The sequence below is a fragment of the Rana temporaria genome, chromosome 3 (genome assembly GCF_905171775.1).
Source record: "Rana temporaria chromosome 3, aRanTem1.1, whole genome shotgun sequence".
NCBI classification, from domain to species: domain Eukaryota; kingdom Metazoa; phylum Chordata; class Amphibia; order Anura; family Ranidae; genus Rana; species Rana temporaria.
The window spans coordinates 138,451,444-138,477,999 of NC_053491.1; the positions used below are offsets into that span (position 1 = coordinate 138,451,444).

Consider the following 26,556-nt stretch of genomic DNA (forward strand, 5'->3'; position numbering starts at 1 on the left):
CTTCAATGCTGCCCCCGCCTGCGAAGTACAAGGGGGGACATTATCCGCCGGGGGACTTTTTCGGCAGGACACTGGGAAACAGGGGGGATGATGCTGCCAAAAATGACATTGAGAACTGGGGGGGGGGGGGGGGGGATGTTGCTGCCAAAAATGACATTGATCATTGGGGGGGGGGGGGGCTGCTGCCGAAAGGCCTGGCCTTGTTGGCCTTGTCTGGAATCCGGCCCTGCTGATGACACTGGTTTATTTTGAGGTGTGGGGTCTAAATATTAACCGGTATGTACTAGGGCACCTGATGGTGAAGATGGGTTTTGCTGCGTGTTGGTATCTGGTTGCGGTCCTTAGGATTGCCCCACCAGGAGGTGGACAAGCTGGGGTCCAGTAGCGGATATAGCAGATATGTGTTCAAATCTAAATGCAAGTTTATCTTCTTTGCTTTTATGTAGTTACCTAGTTTTTCTGCTATGATAAATTGAAAAACTGATGAAGGAAGAAACGGTGTAAATACCATGATAAAAAAAATGAATTAAGTTTAGACTGAATTCATGTATTGTTGGCCTCTGTGGTCATGATGCTTTACAGTATGTCACCATGTATTTTTATTGACTTGTTATTCTAATGGCTTCCTAATTTTTGCACTTCTTATCATAGGGAACAAAGAAGCGTTCCCAGCTAGACCTGGAGCTTGAAATTGAAAACATGGGTGCTCACTTAAATGCATATACATCACGAGAACAGACAGTATATTATGCAAAGGCTTTTTCCAAAGATCTGCCTAGAGGTATGTGACAAGCACAACTGTTTTTGTAATATTCTCTGCTTTGGACCATATTTGTTTTCGGTCAAAATGGCTTTAGACCCACTGCTCCCCTGCTAAGTTTACCCACCGTTCCCAGGAGAAAAATACATGTATACGCTTTAAGAAAATCCTAGTCGAAGCTTAAATAGGACTGAGGACTATCCACTTTCCCTTGTCTCCATGTGACGGCACTGGTTTCTGAATAGCCAAGTAATAAGCACTAGTGCTGTCACATGCTCCCTATACATGGGTACATTATTTCTAGTATTTCCAGTAGATAAGGAGGCATAGATAATTTAAGTACAGTTAGGGGTTGTAAAGGTTTTTTATTTTCTAAATAGGTTCCTTTAACCACTTAAGCCCCGGACCATTTTGTTGCTAAATGCCCAGGCCAGGTTTGCGATTCGGCACTGCGTCGCTTTAACAGACAATTGCGCGGTCGTGCGATGTGGCTCCCAAACAAAATTTGCGTCCTTTTTTCCCCCACAAATAGAGCTTTCTTTTGGTGGTATTTGATCACATCTGCGGTTTTTATTTTTTGCGCTATAAACAAAAATAGAGCGACAATTTTGAAAAAAATGCAAAATTTTTTACTTTTTGCTACAATAAATATCCCCCAAAAAACATATATACATTTTTTTTCCTCAGTTTAGGCCGATACGTATTCTTCTACCTATTTTTGGTAAAAAAAATCGCAATAAGCGTTTATCGATTGGTTTGCGCAAAATTTATAGCGTTTGCAAAATAGGGGATAGTTTTATTGCATTTTTATAATTTTTTTTTATTTTTTTTTTTTACTACTAATGGAGGCGATCAGCGATTTTTTTTTTTTTTTTTTTTTTTTTTTTTTTTATTTTTTTTTTTTTTTTTTCGTGACTGCGGCATTATGGCGGACAATTTTGACACGTTTTTGGGACCATTGTCATTTTCACAGCAAAAAATGCATTTAAATTGCATTGTTTATTGTGAAAATGACAGTTGCCGTTTGGGAGTTAACCACAGGGGGCGCTGTAGGAGTTGGGGTTCACCTAGTGTGTGTTTACAACTGATGGGGGGTGTGGCTAGGACTGACGTCATCGATCGAGTCTCCCTATAAAAGGGATCACTCGATCGATGCAGCCGCCACAGTGAAGCACGGGGAAGCCGTGTTTACATACGGCTCTTCCCGTTCTTCAGCTCCAGGGAGTGATCGCAATGGGGCGGCTATAAACGAATAGCCGCGCCGTCGTCCCGGATCGCTCCCCGCGGGTTACCGACCGCCGCATGTACTGGGGGGGGTTCCGATCGGACCCGCGGAAAGGCGGGGACGTACATGTACGCCCATATGCCTGTACGTGCCATTCTGTGGACGTACATGTACATGCGGCGGTCGTTGACCAGTTAAGCTAGTGCATTGTTGGTAAACTTATCTTTTCCTTCAATTTCCCCTTTAAATGTTTTTCCTTTGTCTGAATTTCTCACTTCCTGTTTCTCCTCAGTAAGCTTGCCCCCATCATCCGAGCAGTTCTGGCTGGGGTTTAGTCGGCGTGCTCGCCCCCTCCTATGGGACTACATCCTTGCAGGGAGACGCTGTGAACAGGGTGTCTCCCCACAGGGATGTAGTCCCAAGGGAGGGGGCGAGCACGCTGACTGACCCCCATCTAGAACCGTTTGGATGATGGGGGCAAGCTTACTGAGGAGAAACAGGAAGTGAGAAATTCAGACAAAGGGGAAAAAAACATTTAGAAGGGAAATCGAAGGAAAAGATAACTGGTAAGTGTCCTGGGAATTTTTGTATTCTATTCTGTAAAAGGCCCTATTCATGTGCACTTCACTTTAAAAAGTAAGTAATGAGTTGATTGGAGCATTTGTTTTGTTGGCATTGTATGGCTGTCCCATGTTTCTAAACCCCCGCCTCCCGCCATCTGAAACCCCTAAAGGGCTGGGAGGCTCTAGAGCCAAGGGGTTAAGGATATTAAAATATAAATGTGCATAGTCTAGCTACAGTTATATGTGCATTGACTATTTTTCAGTACTTTTTGGTCATATTGTGTGATGTACAATAATGCTATTAGTATTGGGATGAAAACTCCACTTTTGAGTAATTCACCTTGTGCCTAACAGTGTAGTTAATCCTAATTATTTTACAGCTGTAGAGATTCTAGCAGACATCATTCAAAACAGCACTCTAGGAGAAGCTGAGATTGAACGTGAAAGAGGCGTTATTCTGAGGGAGATGCAGGAAGTGGAGACAAATCTACAGGAAGTAGTCTTTGATTACCTTCATGCTACTGCCTACCATCGTACAGCACTAGGAAGAACTATCCTGGGGCCTACTGAAAACATCAAGTAAGTGTTTACTGACTTTTTTTTTTTTATCAATAATAATAATAAAAATTAAAAAAAATCTTCAAACTTCTTGCCATTGTATTGATTGCATATAGATCTTGCATCACTTTACAGAATATATTTAGACTAATGTGTTTGGTAAGTAATCTTGTCATACATATTTGTTCCAGATCCATAAACCGTAATGATTTGGTGGAGTACATCACAACACATTATAAAGGACCTAGAATAGTCCTGGCTGCAGCTGGTGGTAAGTGTCAATAACTTATGAGTTGTCTGTCAAAGGTCTATGATAAAAAGCTGGAAATTTGTTAAAATTAAGTCTCCTATTTGTCTTATGTTTGCATGTAATAACATGTTGGTGTTCCATTCTGCTAAATCCCCAGTGTAGGCAACAATAGGCTCTTTAAGCCCCATACACACTATCAGTTTTTCTCTTCAGGTTTACCAAAACCATGTAGTGCAAGGGCCTGCCTGATTGCATACAAATTAAAACTCCTTGAGGTTTGACCTCATATTAGATGGTTTTGGTAAACCTGAAGAGAAAAACCTGCAGGAAAACTGATAGTGTGTATGGGGCTTTACTCTTTTAAGACTGCTTAGCAGATTGGTAATCACTTTGTTGCAAAAGTGCAGTTGACTGTTAAATCTGCGTTTTGTCCTCTGTGTTATCAGATTTCCAGCAGATGTGAGGCCTCGTACACACGGCCGAGGAACTCGACGTGCCAAACACGTTGCGTTCCTCGGCGAGTTCAGCCCTGAAGCCGCCGAGGAGCTCGGCGGGCCGAGTTCTCCCATAGAACAACGAGAAAATAGAGAACATGTTCTCTATTTTCTCGACGAGTTCCTCGGCGGCTCCATCGGGCCGAAAGTGTACACACGACAGTTTCTCGGCAGAATCCGGCTCTGACCGAGTTTCTCGCTGAATTCTGCCGAGAAACTCTGTCGTGTGTACGAGGCCTGATTGTAGGTGAAAGCCTAAAGTAGTTGTTAAGGCAGAAGGTTTTGTACCTTAATGCATTCTTTGCATAAGGTAAAAAACCTTCTGTGTTCAGCCTAGCCCACTCTAAATACTTACTCGAGCCCGATCTCAATCCAGCGCTGTCCCAGAGAGCAGTGTCTCCCTTTCTCCTCGCTCTCCAGAAGTAAGGGCAAGAGCCATTGGTGCTTTCAATCACAGCCTGTGGGGAGTGAGTCTGGGGGCGGGGCTGCACGAGTGCCCCCTAAGTAAGTGGCTTGCTATGGCTGCACTTGGAAGGGGGGAGGAGCCTGGAGCATCCCAGCATTTAGAACCTCTTAAAGGGCCAGGAGGCGGCGGGAAAGGGTTAAGGACCAGTCCATACTGATGGGTTGCATCATGGTAAAATACAAAGCAGTGCGTTTATTTTTTTCCTCCCCCCTTCATTGTAGGGTTGCACAGATACCGCGCATTGGCAGGAGTACATGCTTCGATACTTGTGCCTGGGTCCTCCGTGTCCCCCATGTCCTGGATGTTTCAGGATGGAGAGTGGAGGAAGGAGCCAGTACATCTGTCATTTACCGACTCCTTCCGTTTCCTAATGTACATAGTCAGTGATCACGGCCTCCGTCCATTCGTAAAGTGCACTGAGCATCGTAAACTGTTTACAATGCTTCAGTTTATGAATGGAGAGAAGCCTCTGTCTCCTATCCATTCATCTTCAGTGCAGCTGAGACTGCAGAGAAAGGGACTGGGGAATCTGTGTCCTCAGTCTCTTTCCCTGTCTTACCCCGCGCTAGCGGACGAGAAAGGGTTAAAAACGCAGTAGCTGTTTAGAGTCAGTTTGCAGGCGATATTTTTAGCGCAATAGCGCCTGCAAAACGACCCAGTGTGAAAGGGGTCTTAGTGTAGGTGAAACGCTTCCTCTGCAGTAGGATTAATCCTGAACTGGAAATTCTCTTTAAGGCCTCGGCCAAGTAGCTCTAATACATGTTTGTTACACTTAATAGACAAGTGTTATTAAATGATTCTAAACGTTTTATTTTATTTTTTTATTAAAGGTGTGTCGCATCATCAGTTGCGTGATCTGGCAGAGCATCATTTTGGTAATTTGCCGTCAATATACGAAGGGGAAACCCTGCTTCCATGCACTTTCACAGGCAGTGAGGTAAAAATCAGTTTTATAATCTTTAAGACATGTCTTTATTGCATAAGGTTATTTTCAGTCTGCACTTTAGGTATGTGACGGGAGGGCCCCTGGAACCCAGAATCCCTTGGAAAGTATGGGATACCCTTGTTTCAGCTCCCCATGCACCTCTTATGTCTAAGTCACCCTGTGTCTATTAGGGACACAGGGTGAGAAAGAAAATAATGGACATTAAGAATGTGGCTTGGGTTACTTAAAATGGAACCCTGTATATGCCATATTAGAAAGACTGACTGATTCATACTGTTAGGAGGTGCTGATGTCAACTCCAGTCACCTGTCTGTCTGTTGCCTGTTCTAATGTAAATGAGCTTAGTGTGGCTTCTCTTTCACCCATTGTTGTCTGGGCTAATTAACCCTGCAATTGTGTGAAGGAGTTCTGTGTTGATTTGTGAATAATGTTGATTGTGTCTTCTGAGCTACAAGACGGCAAGTCTGGCCTAAAGAACATGTCTGAGTCATCTAGGCTGTCAAAAGGGATTAGTTAATGTGCTCATGGTAATTAGGTTTCTGGTCACAGGTGTATTTCCAGAGTAAATGAGCAGAAGGTATGCACCTCTTCTTTTGACTGTGTATAAAACTTGTATTGCTTTCAAAAAGGTTCATTCTCCTGTTTGACCTTCATGACAGAGCTTTGTCTCGTATTTGAGGGAGAATTATTTGTATGGGTTTCTTGTTCGGCTGGTTGAAGTGTTTGGGAATGGAATATCCTAAACGACTTTAACCCCTTTCATACTCGGAGTGTCGTTACAATTGGTGGCAGCAGTGGGATGATTCCCACAGCCAGAAGGACAGCCACAAGAGGACACGGGACAATGGAACCACAATATGAACAGCTAAAACGCTCTACCCTCAAGGACTTACTGGAGAACCGATGCAGACCGGCCAACAACCGTAAGAAGAGGGACATTATCGCAGAACTAGTCGAAATTGAATAGAGCCAAAAGGCCCAGCGTAACAGACAGAACACCCAAAGAGGCTAGTTTTGGTCTGGCTGTTAACATAAGACTGGCACATTATGGTCCTAACCCTACAGTGGAGATCATAGACCTAGTTCTAGCGGCTGTGGACGCAAATTGGCTACATCAAAAAGGTTCTGCAGAAGTCGCAGCAGCACCAACTGAAAGGAGAGGTGCAGATACCAGCCGGAGTGGTTGCACATTGCACTCTGTTTCACAATTATGTGAAGATTGGTGTTGGGCTTTTAATTCCTCGTGCACAGTTCTCTAAAGTAGGTTTATGTTGCATGAAGCTGCCGTCTGCAAGAAAATCTGATGTTTTGGTGGTTTCAGATGCCATTAGAAAGTGTAATATTGTACATGAAAGTTGCATGTATGACAGAACTAAAGAATGTACTGAGAGTGGATTGGTTGTGGGAAAAAATATGCTCCACTGATGAAAGTTCATCTGATGTGTGATTTTGTTCAGATGTTAATTTGCCTTTAACGAGTTTTATTTTTGGCTAATTGTTTAGATCCGTGTTCATGATGATAAAATGCCATTGGCCCACATTGCCATTTCAGTTGAAGCTGTTGGTTGGTCTCATCCTGACACTATTCCGCTTATGGTGGCAAACACCTTGATAGGCAACTGGGATCGGTCCTTTGGAAGTGGTGTGGTATGGAATTGTTTTTATTGTATTTTAATTGCTATAATGCTGTATATGTAATGCTGTATATGTTTAGTCAAAAACAATAGAAATAACAGTCGGCAAAAGAACAAGAGGAACATTGCAAGCACCTCACCCAACTAAGAATAAGGCTGGATTCACACTAATATTACAGCACAGTCATACCACTGTCATCCTACTTTGCTCTGCGACATCATTCCTACATTGGTCCTACATCCATCTGACTTGAATGAACAGGAGACTACTTTGATCCGACTTTGGGATTGCCTGACTTGTCCTTTGACCAATCAAAACAATCCCAGTGTGAGATAAATTCCTTTAACGGCTGCTGCAATCACGATATAGGATGTCACAAGTCGGATGGTTCGGACAAGGATCCCACTTTGATCCGACTTCAATGATGGTCAATGGGCTGAAGTCGGACCAAAGTAGTACAGGGAGCATTTTCAAAGTCAGACCGACTTGTGTCGGACCAGTTAAGACAGCTCTCATAGGGAAACATTGATTTACACATGTCATGAGCTTCCAAAGCTTGTCATACCAGTGTGAACCCATCCTAAGTAAACAAAGATTGGTGAACCACAATCAAGTCCATATGATAATATTGAGCAAGCTCCTATCCAATCCCTGGAAGCTGATGGATCAGCAGGTAACTGATCTGTTCCAGTTGCTAAGCCACTTGTATGAGAATCTTAAGGTACAGAATCTTAAGGTACAATCTGGCAGTCTGTGTGAAGATGAACTGCTGCACTGTAGCCTGCCTGGTTCTACTTTTAATGCCAAAATCTTCCTAATGTTACCTCATGCCTCTTGCATTGCCCCCCTAATTTAACAGTTTGGCAGGCTCCCCACTGAAGTCAATGGAGTTGAAGCTGTACATGCATGAGGTGCTCGGTGGAGGACAGTAAGGATTTTGGGAGGAGGTGAGGTGCTCAGTGGAGGACACTACACTTCATGGAGCCTGCCAATGTGTTGAATTAGGTGGAGTTGCAACATTGGAAATATATTGGCAATAATCTTCCTTCGCTTCTCATACAAGTGACTTGGACTGAAACAAATCGGTGTTTTGCCCCATTGCTAGTTACCAGCTGATCCACTGGTAGCTTTGCAAATCGGATGTGGTCTTGCTCAACATTATCATATGGACCTGAGTGTGATACACTAATCTTTATTTACTCTGTGAGTGAGGTGCATGCACTATTTCTCATGTTCTTTTGCCAGTTGTATACCAGGCTCTTTTTTTTTTTGTAGGTTGTCTTAAAGATGATCTGCAGCTGTCCCTTTAACTAACTAGTTTGTTTGGAGCAAGCTGGCCCCACAGACCATTTCCTACACGGGTGCGTCCGCTGGATGCGCTGCATAAACGGTATGTAGCCTCGGCTACATACAGTATACAGCCTTGCCTTCCCAGAGTGAGACGGAGATCTTCTCGTGCCACCCCAGGAGCAAAGTAGGGTCAGGCTGAGCGGTGCTTAGCCATACGTAGGCCCCAATGAATGAATGAATTCAAAGCTTTTTCTAACTGGTCAAGGCAGATCGGTGTCATGAATAGAGGTCGGCCATTTTGGAGAAATCCAGCAGAGTGTGGAGAATCCTCCTCCCATCTCCTTACTGTTGGTAGAGCAGCACCGCGGTGTGTGAAACTGTATGGAGAGAGAGAGGAGGAGGAGCTGTGAAAATTGAGGCTGGATGTCGGTGGTGGGCGGGACCCAGCTATCCAACACCTGCCGATGAGAACTGGGCAGGCCGCTACGTGTATGTGGCCCTGCCCTTTTCTTAAACGGTCCAATCATTGGCTGGATAGCTGCTGGGTCCCTCCGACATCACGCTGAACTCTATCACTCTCTCACACACTTGAATTATCGGCTGTGAAATGTGGCAATTTGCGCCACCAAAAAAAATGGCCTAAAATATCGGCCGCCCCGATTTCTAAATATTGGCATCGGCCAGAGAAAAACCCATATCGCTCGACCTCTAGTCACAAACTTTGTATTCCTAGAAGAGCACGGCTCAGCCCAACTCTATTTTGCTCTGGGTGTAAGACCAGAAATTTTCGTCTCGCTGCCAGATCACAAGGCTGTAAAAGGTATGTAGCCAAGGTTTATACAGCACACCCAGCGGGCGCACCTGTTGGTGTAGGAAATTGGTTATTTGGTCCAGCTTGGCCACAGTAAATCTGGAGATCTGCTTTAAAGCTTTTGTTCTAAAAGGGCAATTCACACTTCCTGAGCATGCAGGTGGAAACAACAACCTTGTACAAATCTAGGCCAATCCATAACCCTTCATTTCCTCTTTTTGAGCCATTAGTTGGCGGATCATCAGAGTGTTGAAAGATCCAAATGCAGGTTCCACTTGCATAGGCTCTGAAGTGTTTCTACACTTTGACACCTAATCTTAAACCCCTGATTCTAAATCCCCGGATATGAAGTGCTGTAAATACAGGGGTGTACTTTCTTCCACATGACAAATGCATTTTTGTTTATGTAAAATTTGAGAATAAGCACACAATGTCAATTTTATATGTCAAGTTTATCACCTATTATTTGTAAGCACCGTCAACAGATTCCATGGGGATTTGTGTACTTTTATAGGCATCTGTTTATATCGTGTTTTTTTTTTCTTTCACCTTCTCAGAATTTATCAAGCAGACTTGCACAAATCGCCTGTTATGGAAACTTGTGTCACAGTTTCCAGTCATTCAACACCTGTTACACCGACACCGGCCTCTGGGGCCTATACATGGTGTGTGAACCAAGCACAGTAGAAGAGATGTTGCATTTTGTGCAACGAGAATGGTAAGCGAGCAATGTTCAAAATGTGTTGTATTAAAAGCGACACAACATTCAAAGAAAAGTTGCCCCCTTTTTTTTTCTCTAGGGGAGGAGGGGGGCATATACATAGTACGGTAGTTCAATATATACAAAGCATGAAACCAAAATCATCCTTATCACTTTTAAGGGGCCAGGGGTGATAGATCTTAGTAGCTGTCAGGGATGTGCTTGGAACTCTGTGTTTTGTGCCTTCTTTTGTTTACTGCAAACCCTGCAAAGTAAAAGCATTATGGGCTAGTATGCATTGCATACTGGCCCATTATGTGGCCTTTGCCTGGAAAGGAAGCCCACGCTGTCCACGCTGCAGCAAGCATCCATCTTCGCTCCTCTTCCTTCAGGTGCCGTGGACTCCGGCTCTGTTATTGGCCGGAGTCACGCGATGTCACTCCTGTGCATGCACGATTGTGCCCTTTCTTCAGTGCGCATGCGCCAATAATGTCAGCGCAAGCGTATATGGTAAATATCTTCTAAACAGTGTAGGTTTAGAAGATATTTCCAGTACCTACAGGTAAGCCTTATTATAGGCTTACCTGTAGGGAAAAGTGGTCTGCAAGGGTTTACAACCACTTTAAGTAGTTTAAGCTGATGTATAGGTATGGCAGTTTTTACATAGTTACAAGTCTGTATGGACCGTACCTTTTGGGACTCGCTTTGGAGCTGGAAATCACTGTAGTAGGTACTATTGAGAAAAAATACAAAGGGTTAATAGCACCCTTGCCAAGTAGATGAACGCTTTCAGTAGGTAGCAGGGGAACAACTCGGCATGGGACCTGGAAGGTAATGGCAGTTAGCAGGGGGATCCCAAAGCTGTATGGCACATACATAGTTGCATTGGTCCAAACTGGAACAAATGCAACCATCTGAAAATTTCCATAGCTAAACTTCAATATTGAGTTGTTGTCAATGATCAGGTAACACAGGACTTGCATGTGAGCTTTCAAAACGCAATCGCACTACACCTCTATAACGTATGTTGTTTGTTTTTTTGTGTGTTAGGAGAAGTCTTTGCACAAGTGTTACAGAAGGTGAAGTCGCACGTGCCAAGAACTTGTTGAAAACCAACATGTTGCTTCAGCTAGATGGTATGTAACTTGCCTTATGTACTATAAGACTTCCAGCTGACTATCACAAGGTTCATGTAAACATTGATGGCATGTTTTCATAAATGTAGAAAGGCTAAAAGTTAAATGATCGGAGATTACAAAACATCTGACATTATAGTACAGAATTTTTAAATATTTAATACTTTTACATTCAGGTTTATAAATGGCACTGGTAGTTCTTAGATGGAAGGTAACTTCATTATTTAGGCTTTAAACTGATTTGAATGTTTTTTTTTGTTTTTTTTTGTTTTAAAGGTTCCACCCCTATCTGTGAGGATATAGGCAGGCAGATGTTGTGCTATAACCGAAGACTACCGTTACCTGAACTGGAAGCAAGGATAGATGTAAGTCCTATGACTGCACCTTGGGACTAGAAGTACCTCTGTTAATATTTAAAAACAGAACTCTAGTCAAAAATAAGATGATTAAAAAAAAAAAAAAAAAAAATGACTTTAAAAGTTAAAATAACAAAACCGGTGTTCAGCTTTAACCAAGAGCTCTTCCCCGTAGTACTGTTTTTCTGCCACCAAATGTCCTCACTCTGACTGCCAGCATTATGCAATCCATTTACTCTGAGCCCAGGTCATCATGTGCCCTCTCCCAGCCTGTAACTGGACAGTGAAAAGAGGAGCAGCACAGTGATGAGTTTATCTCCCCGTCACTCTGTTTTCTTTTTTTCTCAACAGGCTTCTTGTGAACACACAAACTGATTGGCCCCTTGTGCTGCTTCTTCCTCTCAAATTTCAGCCCTGCTATACAGGGTCTGCAATAGGTTTTTACCAGGTCAAATACTTACACCGCTAGTATTTAAAAAAAATATATATTTTTAATGATGTTTTAAAGTAGGTTTTGGCTGAACTTCGATCTAATGCTAAATCTACTTTCAGACACACTCTAAGCCTAATCTATCTAGCCCTGTAGAGCAAACAAATCATTATACTTACCTTTTCCTAAACCGATCCGTTCCCGGGTACATCGGCGCATTCTGTGTGCTGGAGAAAACTTGACAATGGCTGGGAAGTGACATCACCTTTAGACTTCCTATAAGGCTTCCATTGTTGGCTGCATCTTCTGCACCCGCCTACACACTGAAGCCACCGCTGACAGCACAGCGTGGGACCGGACTGGAGCCACTCCAGAATAGTTAAGTATAGCAAGCCTCTTCTTCACAGAACTGGAGAGATTAGGTTTAGAATGTGTCTGAGAGTAGGTTAAGGCTACTTTCACACTCAGACCGCCCAAGCGTTGGTGGTAAAGCGGCGCTGTGTGGGCGGGAGTGGGGCGCTTTTAACTCCCAGGGGTTAAAAGCACCACTGCCGAAGTCAATTCTCAAGCACAGGAAGACAGTAAATGGTAACCTAATTCCTTCAAAGATGACAAGAAAAATGTCAAACAAATCATGGATGGCCATCATCGGACTTTGGCACAAATGGCTCTATAGAAACAGCTGAAGTTGCAGCGTCTTCCAGAAGTCTAATCATCACTCCCTGTCCTGTGTGCAGTGTAAATAAAAACAAAGATCAGAAGCAGTGTGAGAAGACGGATGGGAAGTCATCCTTGGATCACTGTGAGCATTGCCTATTCTACACACAGGATGGGAGAACACACTGATGATTAGATCTATGGAGCTGGTGTTTGGCATTACCAGCGAGCCTGTGACATGTTTGATCATACCTTCATGCTCGGGTATGTCCGATCCTCTCCATCCCACCCTGCTCTGGCCACTAGCATCTTCTAGTCAAATATGGCAGGCTGGGTAATGTGATTGGCTAAGGAGTTGGTGGAAGGCGGAGCAACTTGGCAGCCACGCCCTCCCACTCAGCACTGCTCTTCTATTACACTTTTCTGTCCCTCTCCTTCCAGCACCTGAAAGCCAGGGTCATCCTCTTTTTAGCAGCCTCCATAGCCATGTTGTCTGGGCCTAAGGTCTGTTCAGCCTCCTACAAAGCCACTCATATCCACTGTTGAATTTGTGTCAGCCTATGCACAATTGATGGGGCAATCTGCTTGCAGAAGCTCCAAAAGAGCTCTGGCGCCTTCTACTACAGATCCTTTTTCTAACCTTCCTGGTCTTACACTTTGAGTGCCTGAGATCCTATCAACATACACATTTAGAATTGGAGTCTGTAAAGCCTACATCTGTATAAACTGTGAATGAGTTGGCCCCATATGACTGATATGCAGAGTGCTGTTTCCAAACTCACTGATGCAACTATGCATCTAGAGGAAAGACCTTCCCAGTACACTCAGTGCTTATAACATTTCTCTGTTAGGGCTGAGAGTATCCTATGCATTTTTTACTACTTGAAAATGTGATTAAAGCGTTTAACCCCAAAAAACAAAGCATTTTTTACAGCACAGTGCTTGTTGTGTGTCATTTGGCACCCTGTATACCCTGGCTGATATTGCCAGGCTATACCCTCCCTCCTGTACACTGATTGATATATCATGGTCAGCGTATTGTTTGTAGAATTTTGAGGAAGATAATGAATTTAATCCATTTTGGAATTGGGCTGTAACCTAACAAAATGTGGAAAAAGTGAAGTGCTGTAAATGCTTTCCAGATGCACTGTTTAGTAGTCCTTCTCTTATTGCAAATGGCCCTGCCCATTGTAAATCAACCATGTAAAATGCAGATGGTAATGGCTCTCAGAAGTTACTTAGACAAATAAAAGATCAGAAGCCTTTAATGCTTTTCCTGTGGTTTTTGGCTAAAACTATTTTATTTTTCCCCTTAGCTGATTGATGTCCAGACAATAAGAGATGTGTGCACCAAATATATTTATAATAAAAGTCCAGCATTCGCTGCTGTTGGTAAGTATTTAAAGCTAATATACCTAATAAGAGTTTACCGTTGGCACACATTTTTTTTTTTTTTTTTTATTATTCCTGTTTTTAGGCAGAACTGTATTGTGACTGGTTATTTAAATTACAATTCTTATTTTTTTTGGGGCTGCAGTTTATTGAAAGTGGATGACTAATTCCACCCAAAACTAATAATTAAAATGGGGGTAGTTACTTATAAACATGCCAGGGGTACAACAGGCTGCTCAATATTAGCCTGCCCCCCCCCCCCCCCAAGATATCGCTGATGATGCTGTAGATACTTGTCAACATTTTCTTAGCTGGAGTTCAAATTCTCTCTGCGTTCAGTAGTATTGTCACTGGATCAGGGACAGTTGAATGCAAGACTAACTACAAATTATATATATATATATATATATATATATATATATATATATATATATATATATATATATATATATATATATATAAAATTTCTGAAAACATTGCAATGGATTTCCATTACCAAGTTAAAGGGTGACATGCCCAGATAATAAATTCCTTGTGATGTTTGAACATAGAGAATGGATATCTTGTGGACGGGTAGATGCATAAATGCTTCAGGCAAATCTTTTACTGGTATCCGAGATCTAGGAAACTGGAGTGTGACACAAGCAATGCCATCAGAAAAGTATCCTTGGGGGAAACTGGCCTTTGATATCCTGTATTTGACAGTGCATGCTAGGTGAGAACGTGTAGGTTGAATTACAATGTTTAGTTTACCTTTTAAACCTTTTCTTGGAGGACTTTACAGATGGTTTTGCCTATGCATTTAAGTGAATGGACAGTAGCCAAAAAAGTCAGGTTTCTCTGCCAAGGCCTAACCCCTCCCAGCTCAGGTTTATAGTGAGCAATGAAAAACACAGACAAGAGGCGAGAGACCCCTTTGTCCTGGAATGTACTCCACGAAAATAATTTTTTATGTAAAAACAAATTCTGATTTGTACATCACTGGACACAGGCCATCTTCCGATCTATAACTACTTGGGATGTTGCAAGGCACTTAACAGACTGGGCAACAAAGAGAACACACAAAACCCAAATGGAACATTTGAAGAGAAAGGAAAAAAAAGCCACCTGCAAGACCTTTTGTCCAAAATTGGCATCCGCAGTGGCTTGAACATCCACCTAATAAAACTTAACAAACATGAAGAGAAGACTAGGTAGCAACCTTACAAACTTGATGCTGATACTTCTGGTAGGATGGACCTTGATTGGGGAAGGAGTTACCTTGCTCATGAGGCCTCTGAAATTATGTAATGAATCCCCTTAAGAGTAATAGAGAAGCAGCCTGGCCCTTGCAAAGACCCTCCGGTAGAACAAACGGGGAACCCAGGCTGTCCAAGGGAAGCTCTTTGCTTCAGATAAATCTGAACAGCATGAATAACATTGAAAGAATTTTAAACATGTTTTGCTTAGGATAAAAAGATGGCCTGATTCAGGTGGACTGAGGAAACCACCTTAAGTTAAAAAAAAAATCCCTCAACACCACCTTATGGTGATTAAAACAAAAAAAATATCTTGAAAGGCTCCTTGCTGAAGAGTGCAATCAGCTCAGACACTCTAGAAGCCAAAGTAATGGCAGGGGAATCTTTCAGGTAGGCACACATAAACAAGTCTGTAAAACAGACAACACCAATTTAAGGTCCTACACAAACCTAAGTGGGCTGCACAGGAAAAAAAAAAAAAAAAATCCACATGACACCCTACCCAAAGGCTTTTTTTTACCAGGAATGGGATGCAATAAGTCTCTGAAACAGCTAAAGCCCAGATCTGCCCCTTGTTGGTACCTAAAGCCAGAGACCTCACCACACCAGATGGGAAAAGCCAAAACATGCCCCATGACATACTATCGAGGATGAAACGTGCAAGCTTCATACTAGGCCTTTCATGAACAATGGTATTCTTTCCTAAAGTTGTCGTTCTTGAACTGAGAATTCAGCTGTTGATGGCTGAGAAAGTTCATCTGCCAATTTTTCCACATTGGTGCAGAGAGCCAGAACAAGATCAAGTGAATTTTCTATTGAGCAGCACAACTTCATATCCATCCTTGATGGTATGCCAAATCCACACCAATGCTGAAGAGTGAGCCGAATCAAAATTCTAGGATGTTGATCAGCAACTGCCGTTCTTTTGATGACCATGTTCCTTGAGTATGACATCCTTCCTCAAAACCTTCCAAGTCATCGGAAGGAAATATTTTCTGGCATCCAGCATCAGCCTATAAATCCATTATTCAAGTGCATGGGAAAATCCAAAGACTGTTGACATTTGTACCATGTTGTAACACCCTGAAGTGAAACTTTGGCATACAGATCCTTCACGCAGTCTGGAATTTGAGGGACTCTCCAGTGACCTCAGAAACTCTGCCCAAAAAGTGTAGGGGCAGGAACTGCTGTGGACTCAACACCTTGGCTTGTACTATATGCCTAGAACAAAGCACAAATGCTCCAGATGTTGCATCGGAACTAAGGCTAAACTTTTCCAGGATCTGCAGTTCCTGATAGGACATTTGACACCAAGGTCTGAGCTAACTGCTCCCTGAGATGCAGTTCCTCCCAGATACCCTACTTTTCTCAATATGATTTGACTGCTGTACACTGGATTTTATTTTCTACAATAAACATGCATTTTTCACGGTGTGCGGCCATCCAGGATATTTTTCCTCGTCAAAATTGTGCAGAGCCAGCACCTGTCAGCTCCTAGTAGACACTTTCCTGTGAAGCTTTGGGAGCAGCAATCCTTTTCTCCCAGATACCCCACTATAGGAATGCCCTTAAGTCCTCAACGTTGGGGGAAAAAAAAAAAACCTTGTTAAACACTCTGGGAGCTGTGGAATAACTAAATGGCAATGCCAAATGGGTAGTGACTATCCTTTTGCAATGAACCACAGAAACTGTTGGCAAGGCTGGGAAATCCAGGATTTGAAGGTAGACATCATTGATATCTACTAAGGCCAGGAAGTTCCCCTGATGAAGTGAAGCAATCAGAAGTTGGGTAGACTCAGTTCTGAATTTCTGCACCTGCAGAAATCTGAAACCCTTGTGGTCAGGAATAGGTTGGATATTTTTAACTTTGAAATGGTAAACAGATTGTAGTAGATGCCATAAGAATAATTCTTTGGGACAGGTGTGATGACCCCTTGAAATGGCAGTCTTTCCAGAGCGGCAAAGAAAACCTGTTCTTTGGGCTCCAGGAAGACCCCTGCACACAAAGCATGGAGAGAGAAGGCAGCAAAGCACTCAAGCTGATAACTTTTTTTTCACCATGCTACAGATCCATTTGTTTTGTGACTTTTGGATGCAAGGAACGTGTCTTGGCCTCTGAAGGCTGTAGCAGTTTGACCTGCTGTTTTTGCCTTCTTTAGGTATAAGTGTGCTTTTACCCTTAGTCATTTTCTAAATGATTGCATCCAAGAATGGTCGATTCTTTGAAATGATTCATACACTTTGCCCAAGCAGTGCACTTGGAAGTGAAGTTGCTTTAGATCTGAAATGAGGGGAAGCTCTGCTGATTTTATCATCCAATCATTTTGCAAGCTAAAATGCTGTTTTATTTTCCTTGCATCTACAGCGAATGCACTTGTAGTGCAAAGTGGATTTGCCTTTAGTAAATAAACCCCTTTGTGTCCATACTTGAATAAGACCTCATCCACCGGGACTTTCAGGGTCTTAATCAAGTAGCCAGGTGAATAAAACACTTTTTTTTTTTTTCCCTCTCCTCTATGGGTTACTATTGACTCAATAGTTTCAGTGGCGAGAGGAACTTCTGCAGATGAGGCCAAATGGGCTAACTTTCTGCAAATGATGATGCACAGGAAAATGTGATTCCTAGGCTGCTCCCAGGACCCAAAACAAGTGCCAGATGTATTCATACTGTGCCATCCAGGGAGACCACTTTTTTTTTCTTTAATGGAGTCAGACCCTGAGAGGACTTATCCAGTGGATTCTTAATTTTCATCCTTGTCCAGTGGATGTTCCTCCAATATCGCATCTTCCTGCAGAAGGGAAGTGCATGCTCTTGCATCCTGTGTGGTCCAACCTAGAATCCCCAAGAGCTGTTCAGACAAACCAGAACTGGCAGCTGAAAAGTCCTCCCTAGACAGAAAGGAACTGGAAGAATGGGCCCCTTAAACAGTGAAAATACCAGAGAAGAGCAAGGATTCAGCAACATGCTAACCTTTAGGGGAGCTTTTGCGAGCTGAACTATGCAGAGGGTTAGACCCTATCGGATGGAGGGATTTAGGAGCTCATATCACCACACCCCCCAAAAAAATTCTGCCTGCCCATTGCAATTGCTTGCTGAAGGCAATAGACCTAACACTCCAATATGGGAGTGGTTTACCAGCTGAGAGGAATGGCCTGGCAAAAGTCAAGACACTTGATGGTGAGAGACCCCTGTAGCAGGTGCCCCAATAGTACTTGCAGATATAGCTGTAGTTGCCACTGTGCTGTAACACGACAAGGTTTCTGAACTGTCCAGAATTCAAGATGGCGCCTGTGTGGCATGACAGTCAAGCCCCATGGTCTGATGCCGCCTCTTACAAACACTGCTTTGGTAGTATAGCTCTTCATTGGCGATACAGACAAAGTACTGGCCAGCACACCAGAGGAACATTTGCAATCCAGCTGCAGGGACTTTATAAATCTCAAACTTCACCCATTACAGCAGAAAACGGAGTTGAGTGGTTATACTTGGGCAGGAGAACCTGCCTTATTTTTGGCCAGTATTAATTCACCCGAGTATCATATCACAGGTAGTCATAAATGTGAAGATGTACAATTAATAGAATTTTTATAATCGCAGCACAGGTGAAAAAAAAGTCCATTCTCCTACAATACTAGCAGGAAAAAAAGGCAGTAGGGAGGGGTTTTCTAGTAGGTATAGCCTCTCTTTCAATCATTCACAGTGCTACTCTGTGCACCCCCAGACCTATTCACTCCAATAGAAAGTCTGCCTGCATACTATTCTTAGTAATCTCTATGGTCAGCCAGCTTTAGTCCAACCCCAACCCCCCCCCCAATAGCTCCAGGCATCATCCTGGTAGACCCCTTCGACCAGATGATGTATGGGAACAGCACAAAGGCTAAAAATAAACTCCAGACATTATTTTATTACCTTGTACAATCTTGTGGACCTGAAAGGTTAACTTTAAATAGATCAGTTTAGTTATGCTATAACTGTTCCAAAACTAAATGGGTCTGCTAAGTGCTTATGATATTATATTTTTCTTTTACCAGGTCCCATCTGTCTTCTCCCAGATTACAATGAAATACGCGGTAAAATGTATTGGCAGTGACGACATCTTTATTTCTAAAGATATTTATATTTTGAAACCAAATGTGATTTGCTGAATACTTATTTTATCATTCAGACTTTTTAGGTGTGTAATATGAGCCTTGTAGGACTCTAACCTAAATATGTAATTGTTTATATGGTTTCAATTGTGTAGGACTGTGTTAAAACGAAAATCTGTAAAACCATTTTTTGTATAGTAAAAGAAACAAAAATGTTTAATATAATTTATCCAACCAAATACTTGTAGTATTTGCTTCGTTTTATTATAAAACATGACACACAAACAGATGATCGTCCTCATTTCTTGGACTTCGTTGCATTCAGTACTTGTTCTTGAGCAGCTTTTTTGGCTTTCACCATTTCTACAAGTTCCTGTTAAGGGAGAGCAGAACAGATACAATTTAAGGGCAAAAAAATATATCCAAGAGAGTAAAGTGTTAAATACACCTTTTGTAAAAGATTATATGGCTTTAATGATGCCTAGCACAGGCAGATTTTGCAAAGTATCTCTCTTGCATGCTAAAAGTGGTAAAGAATGTGCCAAATTCATATACTAGTACTCAACACAAAGCCTAGTTCCACCCAAAAGGACTCAGGGGTTGGGGAAGAGCGTTTGACAGGTACCAGCTCCCACTTCTGGTCACCTTAGGTGATCGGAAGTTCTCCTTCCCAAAGTCTTCTGGGACATGTGACAGGTCCTAGAAGACGTCGGGGCCAGTCACAGAGCGCACCCAGATGTGAAGCCGCAAGCTGTCACAGCCGGGTGCCCATAGTGAAGACGCCAGCAGCAGCGAGGGAGGACACTGCTGTGGATTGTGGGACAGGTAAGTGGCCATTTATTAAAAGTCAGCAGCTACGAATTGTAGCTGCCAACTTTTAATAAACAAATGACTGGAACTCAGCTTTAAAATTAGGCTCATGCTGTGCCACTTTCAGAATGCACGAGACACTTTTGCAAAACCTGAGCCAGTTTTTCTCTGCACGCCAGGAGATTGTCTTAAATAGCTCCGCTTTTACATATAGCGCATTCAATACTAAACTTTGGGTTTTCCCTAGCCATAATTATCAAAATAAAAAGCAATGCATGCTTGAGAGCCCCTATAAAATATAGGGGTTTCACTTTTTAAATTGAATTACTGAAATTAACTTTATCATATTCCAATTTTTTTGAGATGCATCTGTATCAATGATGGATTTCATTACGGTTTTTGATCCTCACTGGCCAGAAAGAGTAGACTATGAAAGACTCCCCAGTCTGTTACAGTAGAGGTTCATCCAAAGTCAAGTAGAGTACAATTTTTAATGAACTGACAAGATTCCTTAATCAAAATGGACTGTTACAAGGAGTAGAAAGGCAGATACACCTATGGAGGAGAATCCTTCCAAGATATGGGAAAAGGAAGGATTTCCACCCAAGCAAGACAACAGTTAGTGGGAATAAATGGTCCAAAGATCCAGTTTGGAGTATTGCAAAATTTCCCGATTTTTTATTTTTTATTTTTAGGGGAGGAAACAAAGTACTAAAAAAGAGAACTTGAAGAGGGCCTATCTTTTTTTTTTTAAGACATATCCATCAACAGCAATGACCTGACATATGGAGATGTTATCAAGCAGACGGGAGGGACTACACCTACCTGTCTCCACACTACAATACTTGTTCTCGCATAGACCTCTTCCTGACCGATAAATAGTTGCTCCAGAAAATACAATCTTCATGCATTTACACACATTATGACTTCGTCAGACCACGCCCCTATAACCTTAACTGATACTGTATATCACCCACACACCTCCCTATGGGAGGGGCTAATACTTTTTTGATACAAAATCCCTAATATGCAAATAACATTGCAAAACATTTTAGAATAATAATTTTCTACTAGCTCAGGCTCAGTGTCCGACCAAGCAATAAGGTGCTTGGTCGGACACCGGAGGTTTGTTTATTCAAATGGTCTCTAGCGCTAAGAAAGAGAGGACAACAATTGGAAGCCCTGCCAAAAGCCATTACCGATGTTGAAAACCAAAACAAACTACACCCTTCCCCGACCCTCAATAACAAATTATTCACACTACTCCAAGAGCTTAGGTCTCCTTTTTAGAACCCTATGAAAAAATGCAACACAAGTCCAGCCTGAGCTTCTCCTCTGTGTCACAGGAGTACAATTTGTTTTGCACTCCTGTGCCCCGCTTTCAGCAGAGAGTGGTCTGAAGTCCGCTCTACGCTGACGTCACTGCCATCAGTCGAGGCAGCACGTCATCACAACTTCCAAGTCCACCAGCTGCCTTGATTGATGGCAGTCGATTCGCTGAGACAGCCACTCCCCGCCCCTACATAGCTTAGCGCTCCAATGAGCACGGAGAAGTAGAGCAGAAATGATGCTGACTGACAGTCAGCATCGCTCTGCTCGGGGAGTAGTGAGAACCGAGCCTTCAGTTCTCAGAGGAGAGTATGTCTAAAATAAAATCTCTTTTAAGGCAACCACTTATAACAAAGCAGGAAAAAAAAAAAAAAAAAAAACGGCTCTCCACATTAAAGGAAGGTGCCTCAAATCCAAAATAGCCTTTATCCCCCAAATACAAAAAAGGGAAAAAACTTTTAAACCCCCAATCTATAACTAATGCCTATATATAGTAATCTTTAATACAACATCAACAATTACATTAAAACACACCAACTGAAATAGATAAGTTCCTTTCCCACATTAAATCTTCCTACCTTGACACCCTGTTTGGCAAACCTGAACTCACCATTTACAGAAATTTCTACAGTGATATCAGAGATGGCAAATAATAAATCCCCCAGCCCAGATGACCTCACTGGCAAATACTATAAACAATTCCAAAATATACTTTCACCTCGCCTGTGCTCTCTTCAGCTTTTCCAAGCAAAATGATATCGGCAATGGTGACCCTACCTAAGCCAGGTAAAGACCTTACCTCCCCACAAAATTTCCGCCAAATCTCCCTACTCAGTAACATAAAAATCTACGCCAAACTTATTGCGAATAGACTAATTGATATCTTGCAAAATCTCATTCACAAAGACCAATCAGGCTTCACTAAGGGTCGCCAGGCTTTCAACCCCACAAGACAACTAATCAATATAATTCACCATGAAGAAAACACACACTCTTTACTCCTCTCCCTAGATGCCATAAAGCAGGGATCCTCAAACTACGGCCCTGTTGCGGAACTACACATCCCATAAGGCATTGTAAACCACTGACATTCATAGGCATGATGGGAATTGTAGTTCCTGAACAACTGGAGGGCCATAGTTTTGAAGACCCATAAAGGCATTCGATAGGGAACACTGGCAGTACCTGCGTGGAGTCCTTCATAAATTTGGATGCCAAGGCCCCATTCTCAACGCCATAACTGCCTTATACTCATCCCCTTCCGGACAAGTATATACCATCTGACCTACTATCCACACCCTTCCAAATTATAAACTGTACCAGACGGGGATGTCCCTTTCCCCCCTTTGAAATCATTAGTGGAACATATTAGAATGAACACTCCAACATCAGGATTTACCATAGCATCTCATGAACATAAGATCAGCTTATTCACAGACAATGTAATCCTCATTGAAAGTAAAAAGACATACCAAAAAGTACCTAAAGAGGAAGAAGGGAAATCATCTGCTGCAGAAAAGGCATTCAACCTCCTTGGATACTAGCAAAAAAACTGAAGTATAACAGTTGGAGGGAGGAAGTGCTACACAGGGGTTGGATTAAACATTTTTGTTTTCCAGCTTCCAAACCTGTGGTAGCATTACCCATATGTCTAAAACTATTCTCGACTCCTGTGCGCCTCAGTTTATAATAAAGAAAACCTCTTGCCTAACTAAATCAGCATATTATGTGCACACCAGACTATAACCAACCTTATATCTTTTCATGCAGTCCTTCTTGGACCTGCCAGGGACAGCATCTGCAATCCTTTCCCATCGTTCTGGAGTACTCACAGGATAGGTCTTAAGTGCTTGCTCTAGAAGCTTTTGTTCTTCAGTTGTCCATGCAACAGAATCTCCACTGGGACCTTAAAAGGGGCATAAGTATTGTAAGAAGTTTACACTTTAGGGATTTGGAAAAAGAGCTATAGCAGGATATAATGCAGACTTTAAAACTACAAATCAGTAATGACAATTGACAGCTGGAAATCCCAAGTGTGACAGAAATACCTTCAAAGCGCTCTGAAGGCACAACATTATCCACAGTCGCAGGTACAACTTTGTGTTCTTTCTTGAATTTATCAAATGCTTTTTTGTTGACGTCATCCTTTTGCTGAGGATCTGTAAGGGGGAAAAAAAAAAAGTAGTTAATGAAATTAAAGGAATGTGTACCGAGAGAAATACAGGGGCTGCTACCTTCTGAAAATACCAGTTGCCTGGCTGACTATGAATTCAGTTAGGGATGTGGATCAGGCATGCAGAAGCTTTATCCACATACCTGTTCATCAGTGACTCCATACTGAAGACAAGAAAATTGGCATAAGAGCCAAGCAACTAGCATTTTTTGTGCGCGATTATGGCCCACATATTCCTCAAATGACAGATTACCTTTTAAAGCGCATGTCTTAATTCTAAACTCAGAACACTAAAATGTGAAGGATTGCAGCCCAAAGATGGAGGCACAGGGTACATTTTTTTCTCTAGAAAGCAGATTTGTTGAAGCACTTATTTACCTAATTTCTGTAGCGACTTGGCCTTATTAATTACATCCTTAGCGGTCCTTTTTATTCCAGAAACAGAGTGCAAATTCATATAATTTGCAATAACTTCCCACCTGTGGATGTAATAAAAAATTAAATGTTATGTCAGAATGCAAATATTCACCTGGGTACAGAAGTACATTTTATCTGGTAATGGTACATGGTAGATACTGGCTTCTTAGAGAGGAACTGCAGTCTGCTCACATAATTTGTAATAAAAACACCTTTGCCATTCTGACGCTTCTCTTCAACCACTTTGCACATTATTTTATATATACTGTCATTCTGTACTTGCCAAATATGCTGCAGAAATCTCCCTCCACCAAGTCTGGCTGCAGCCATTTTAACATTGGGCCGTTTAAGCTGCTGCCTATTTTACACAGAGGCACACCTCTACAGCTTTCATTGGCCCTCTTATGAATCACCCCACCCTCCCTTCCTGGCAAACATGATGTCATAAGCCTAGGCTAATGACCAAACAGGAAGTGGGCTGTATAAAAGGTATTTACTGGCAGAAAAAATGTTTTACTATCCAAAGTTAAAACAAGGGCAGAGGATTTAAGAGATTGAAAGATGAAAAAAGGACTGAAGGTCCGCTTTAAGACCTCTTGCACACGGGAGTAAACACACCACTTTTTACCGATTTAAAAATTTGATGCATTGTTATCTATGGGACATTGCACCCAGCTGAGTAAAGATCAGCAACACCGATTTACAGGAGTATAAATTAGTTTATTACAATACTGGCAATGGGGAGGAAGAAGAATTGTACTTCTCTATACATTTACGCACCTTTACACAACATTACTCAGCTCTTTACAGTGTTTCCACTCAGTGCGCTTTTTTTCTGCATAAAATGCATGCACAGTGTTTTCCATGTATTCCAAAGGGCCCTAGTTCACACCATGCAGTCAGTTTCTGCACCGAAAACTGACTGCATGGTGTGAACTAGAGCCATTGGAATACATGGAAAACACTGTGCATGCTTTTTTTATTGCAGAAAAAAGCGCACAAAACTGCATCTAGGGTCTTTGCATAAAACATGAGCAAGTTATGATTGCAAAGGACAAGGGGCCTAAAAGACAGTATGCAGCGAGTAAAACATTTTTTGTCATACTTGTCTAAAAATACCTGCACCATCGGAACTCAAACATTTTACACGGCACTAGTGGTTTTGACCATTTAACAAATTATATATGAAGCGAAATTTCCAAATGGCTAAAAATATAGAAAAGCCAATTAAAGCAAATCAAGCAAACGCCAGCAAAATACTTGAACCCCTCTGGTATTATATGGGTGCCTGCAGGCTCACATTCAAAGTTGATAGGTTAGATCATATTTGCATTGAAGATGGAATTAGAGGACAGGCACAGAAGTGCGGTAATAGGTATATAAATAAATCTAGTGAGGTCTACCTCAAAAATATGGCCACATTAAAAGACTGGTCCTCCTATACACCGAACAATTGAAATATACCCTTACTCTTTTACATCCCCCGTACATAGCCTTATTCTGCAGCTATACCAGATTCTGACCACTGTGGCAGGCACTAGCAAATTATCTTATATTCTAAAATGGGAGGAAGAAGTGGGGAAGCCCTCATCACAGGAGGACTGAAGCGACATTTCGATATAAACCTTCAAATGTTCCATTAACATTTTAGCTCTTGAAAACTCTTATATATTCCCAACCCCCCCCCCCTTTTTTTTATTTCCCACACAAGAGTTAAGTGAAAGAGGCTTACCTTTCATTCTGAGGCAATAGGTTAGGAATATGCACATTTCTCTGGACTACCAACAGAGGAAACACAAAACCTCAAGGCTTCTATCCCTCTTGTGTAATTTGTATGGGTCTATAGGATATATTTTGATATGAGAAGCATGCTCTCCAGTTGCTGTCCACATCAGCATCAAAGCTACTCTTAAGGCCTGTACACATGATCGGATTTTCCGACGATTGCCTGAGGCAGGGTTTTTGTCAGATAATCCGACCGTTTGTACGCTCCATCGGACAATTGTTTGTCGTAAACGAGTGTACGAGGCTTTCATTCATCAGCTATGAATGCCAAAAGGAGGAGCAAAGCAAGACATCCTCAGAAAGATGCCTTTCCACCATCAGGACAGGATAAAATGAAAACCACGAGTTGATATTTCCTACAAATTTTTGAATGAGGCTTAAAGTGACCCATGGTTTGCTAGAACAGCGATAGATTAAGCAGGAGATACTTAAAGCGGGAGTTCACCCATTTATAAAACATTTTTTTTTCTCCCCTTAGATTCCTGCTCGTTCGGTCTAGGGGAATCGGCTATTTGTATTAAAATATGAGCAGTACTTACCCGTTTTCGAGATGCATCTTCTTCCGTCGCTTCCGGGTATGGGTCTTCGGGAGCGGGCGTTCCTTCTTGATTGACAGTCTTCCGAGAGGCTTCCGACGGTCGCATCCATCGCGTCACTCGTAGCCGAAAGAAGCCGAACGTCGGTGTGGCTCTATACTGCGCCTGCGCACCGACGTTCGGCTTCTTTCGGAAAATCGTGACGCGATGGATGCGACCGTCGGAAGCCTCTCGGAAGACTGTCAATCAAGAAGGAACGCCCATTCCCGCAGCCCATACCCGGAAGCGACGGAGAGGATGCATCTCGTAAACGGGTAAGTACTGCACATATTTTAAAACAAATAGCCGATTCCCCTAGAGAAAACGAGCATGAAGCTAACGGGAAAAAGTGCCCTCTAAGGGTGAACCCCCGCTTTAAAGCAGACATATACATACTAGCTAACCTATAAGAGCACACACCCATGAGCCCAAAACCTGAGATGCTTTATCAAGCAAAGTTTGACTAACATC

At 42.3% G+C, this 26,556-nt stretch overlaps 2 protein-coding genes across 2 annotated transcripts in view; one reads left to right on the forward strand and one right to left on the reverse strand.

Annotated features, from left to right (window-relative positions):
- PMPCB (peptidase, mitochondrial processing subunit beta) overlaps positions 1–19,283 on the forward strand; it is a 31,910-nt gene extending 12,627 nt beyond the window's left edge. The window contains exons 4-13 of the mRNA XM_040343487.1: positions 652–781; positions 2,929–3,127; positions 3,298–3,377; positions 5,147–5,253; positions 6,766–6,909; positions 9,556–9,716; positions 10,749–10,834; positions 11,111–11,199; positions 13,594–13,669; positions 18,940–19,283. Coding sequence (XP_040199421.1) covers positions 652–781; positions 2,929–3,127; positions 3,298–3,377; positions 5,147–5,253; positions 6,766–6,909; positions 9,556–9,716; positions 10,749–10,834; positions 11,111–11,199; positions 13,594–13,669; positions 18,940–18,998 — 1,131 coding nt within the window. The 3' untranslated portion in view covers positions 18,999–19,283. The remainder of the gene's footprint in view (positions 1–651; positions 782–2,928; positions 3,128–3,297; positions 3,378–5,146; positions 5,254–6,765; positions 6,910–9,555; positions 9,717–10,748; positions 10,835–11,110; positions 11,200–13,593; positions 13,670–18,939) is intronic.
- The window catches only part of DNAJC2 (DnaJ heat shock protein family (Hsp40) member C2), a 40,720-nt gene continuing 33,375 nt past the window's right edge, over positions 19,212–26,556 (reverse strand). Inside the window, exons 14-17 of the mRNA XM_040343486.1 lie at positions 23,687–23,787; positions 23,184–23,294; positions 22,887–23,041; positions 19,212–19,369 (exon numbers count right to left, since the gene is read on the reverse strand). Coding sequence (XP_040199420.1) covers positions 19,295–19,369; positions 22,887–23,041; positions 23,184–23,294; positions 23,687–23,787 — 442 coding nt within the window. The 3' untranslated portion in view covers positions 19,212–19,294. The remainder of the gene's footprint in view (positions 19,370–22,886; positions 23,042–23,183; positions 23,295–23,686; positions 23,788–26,556) is intronic.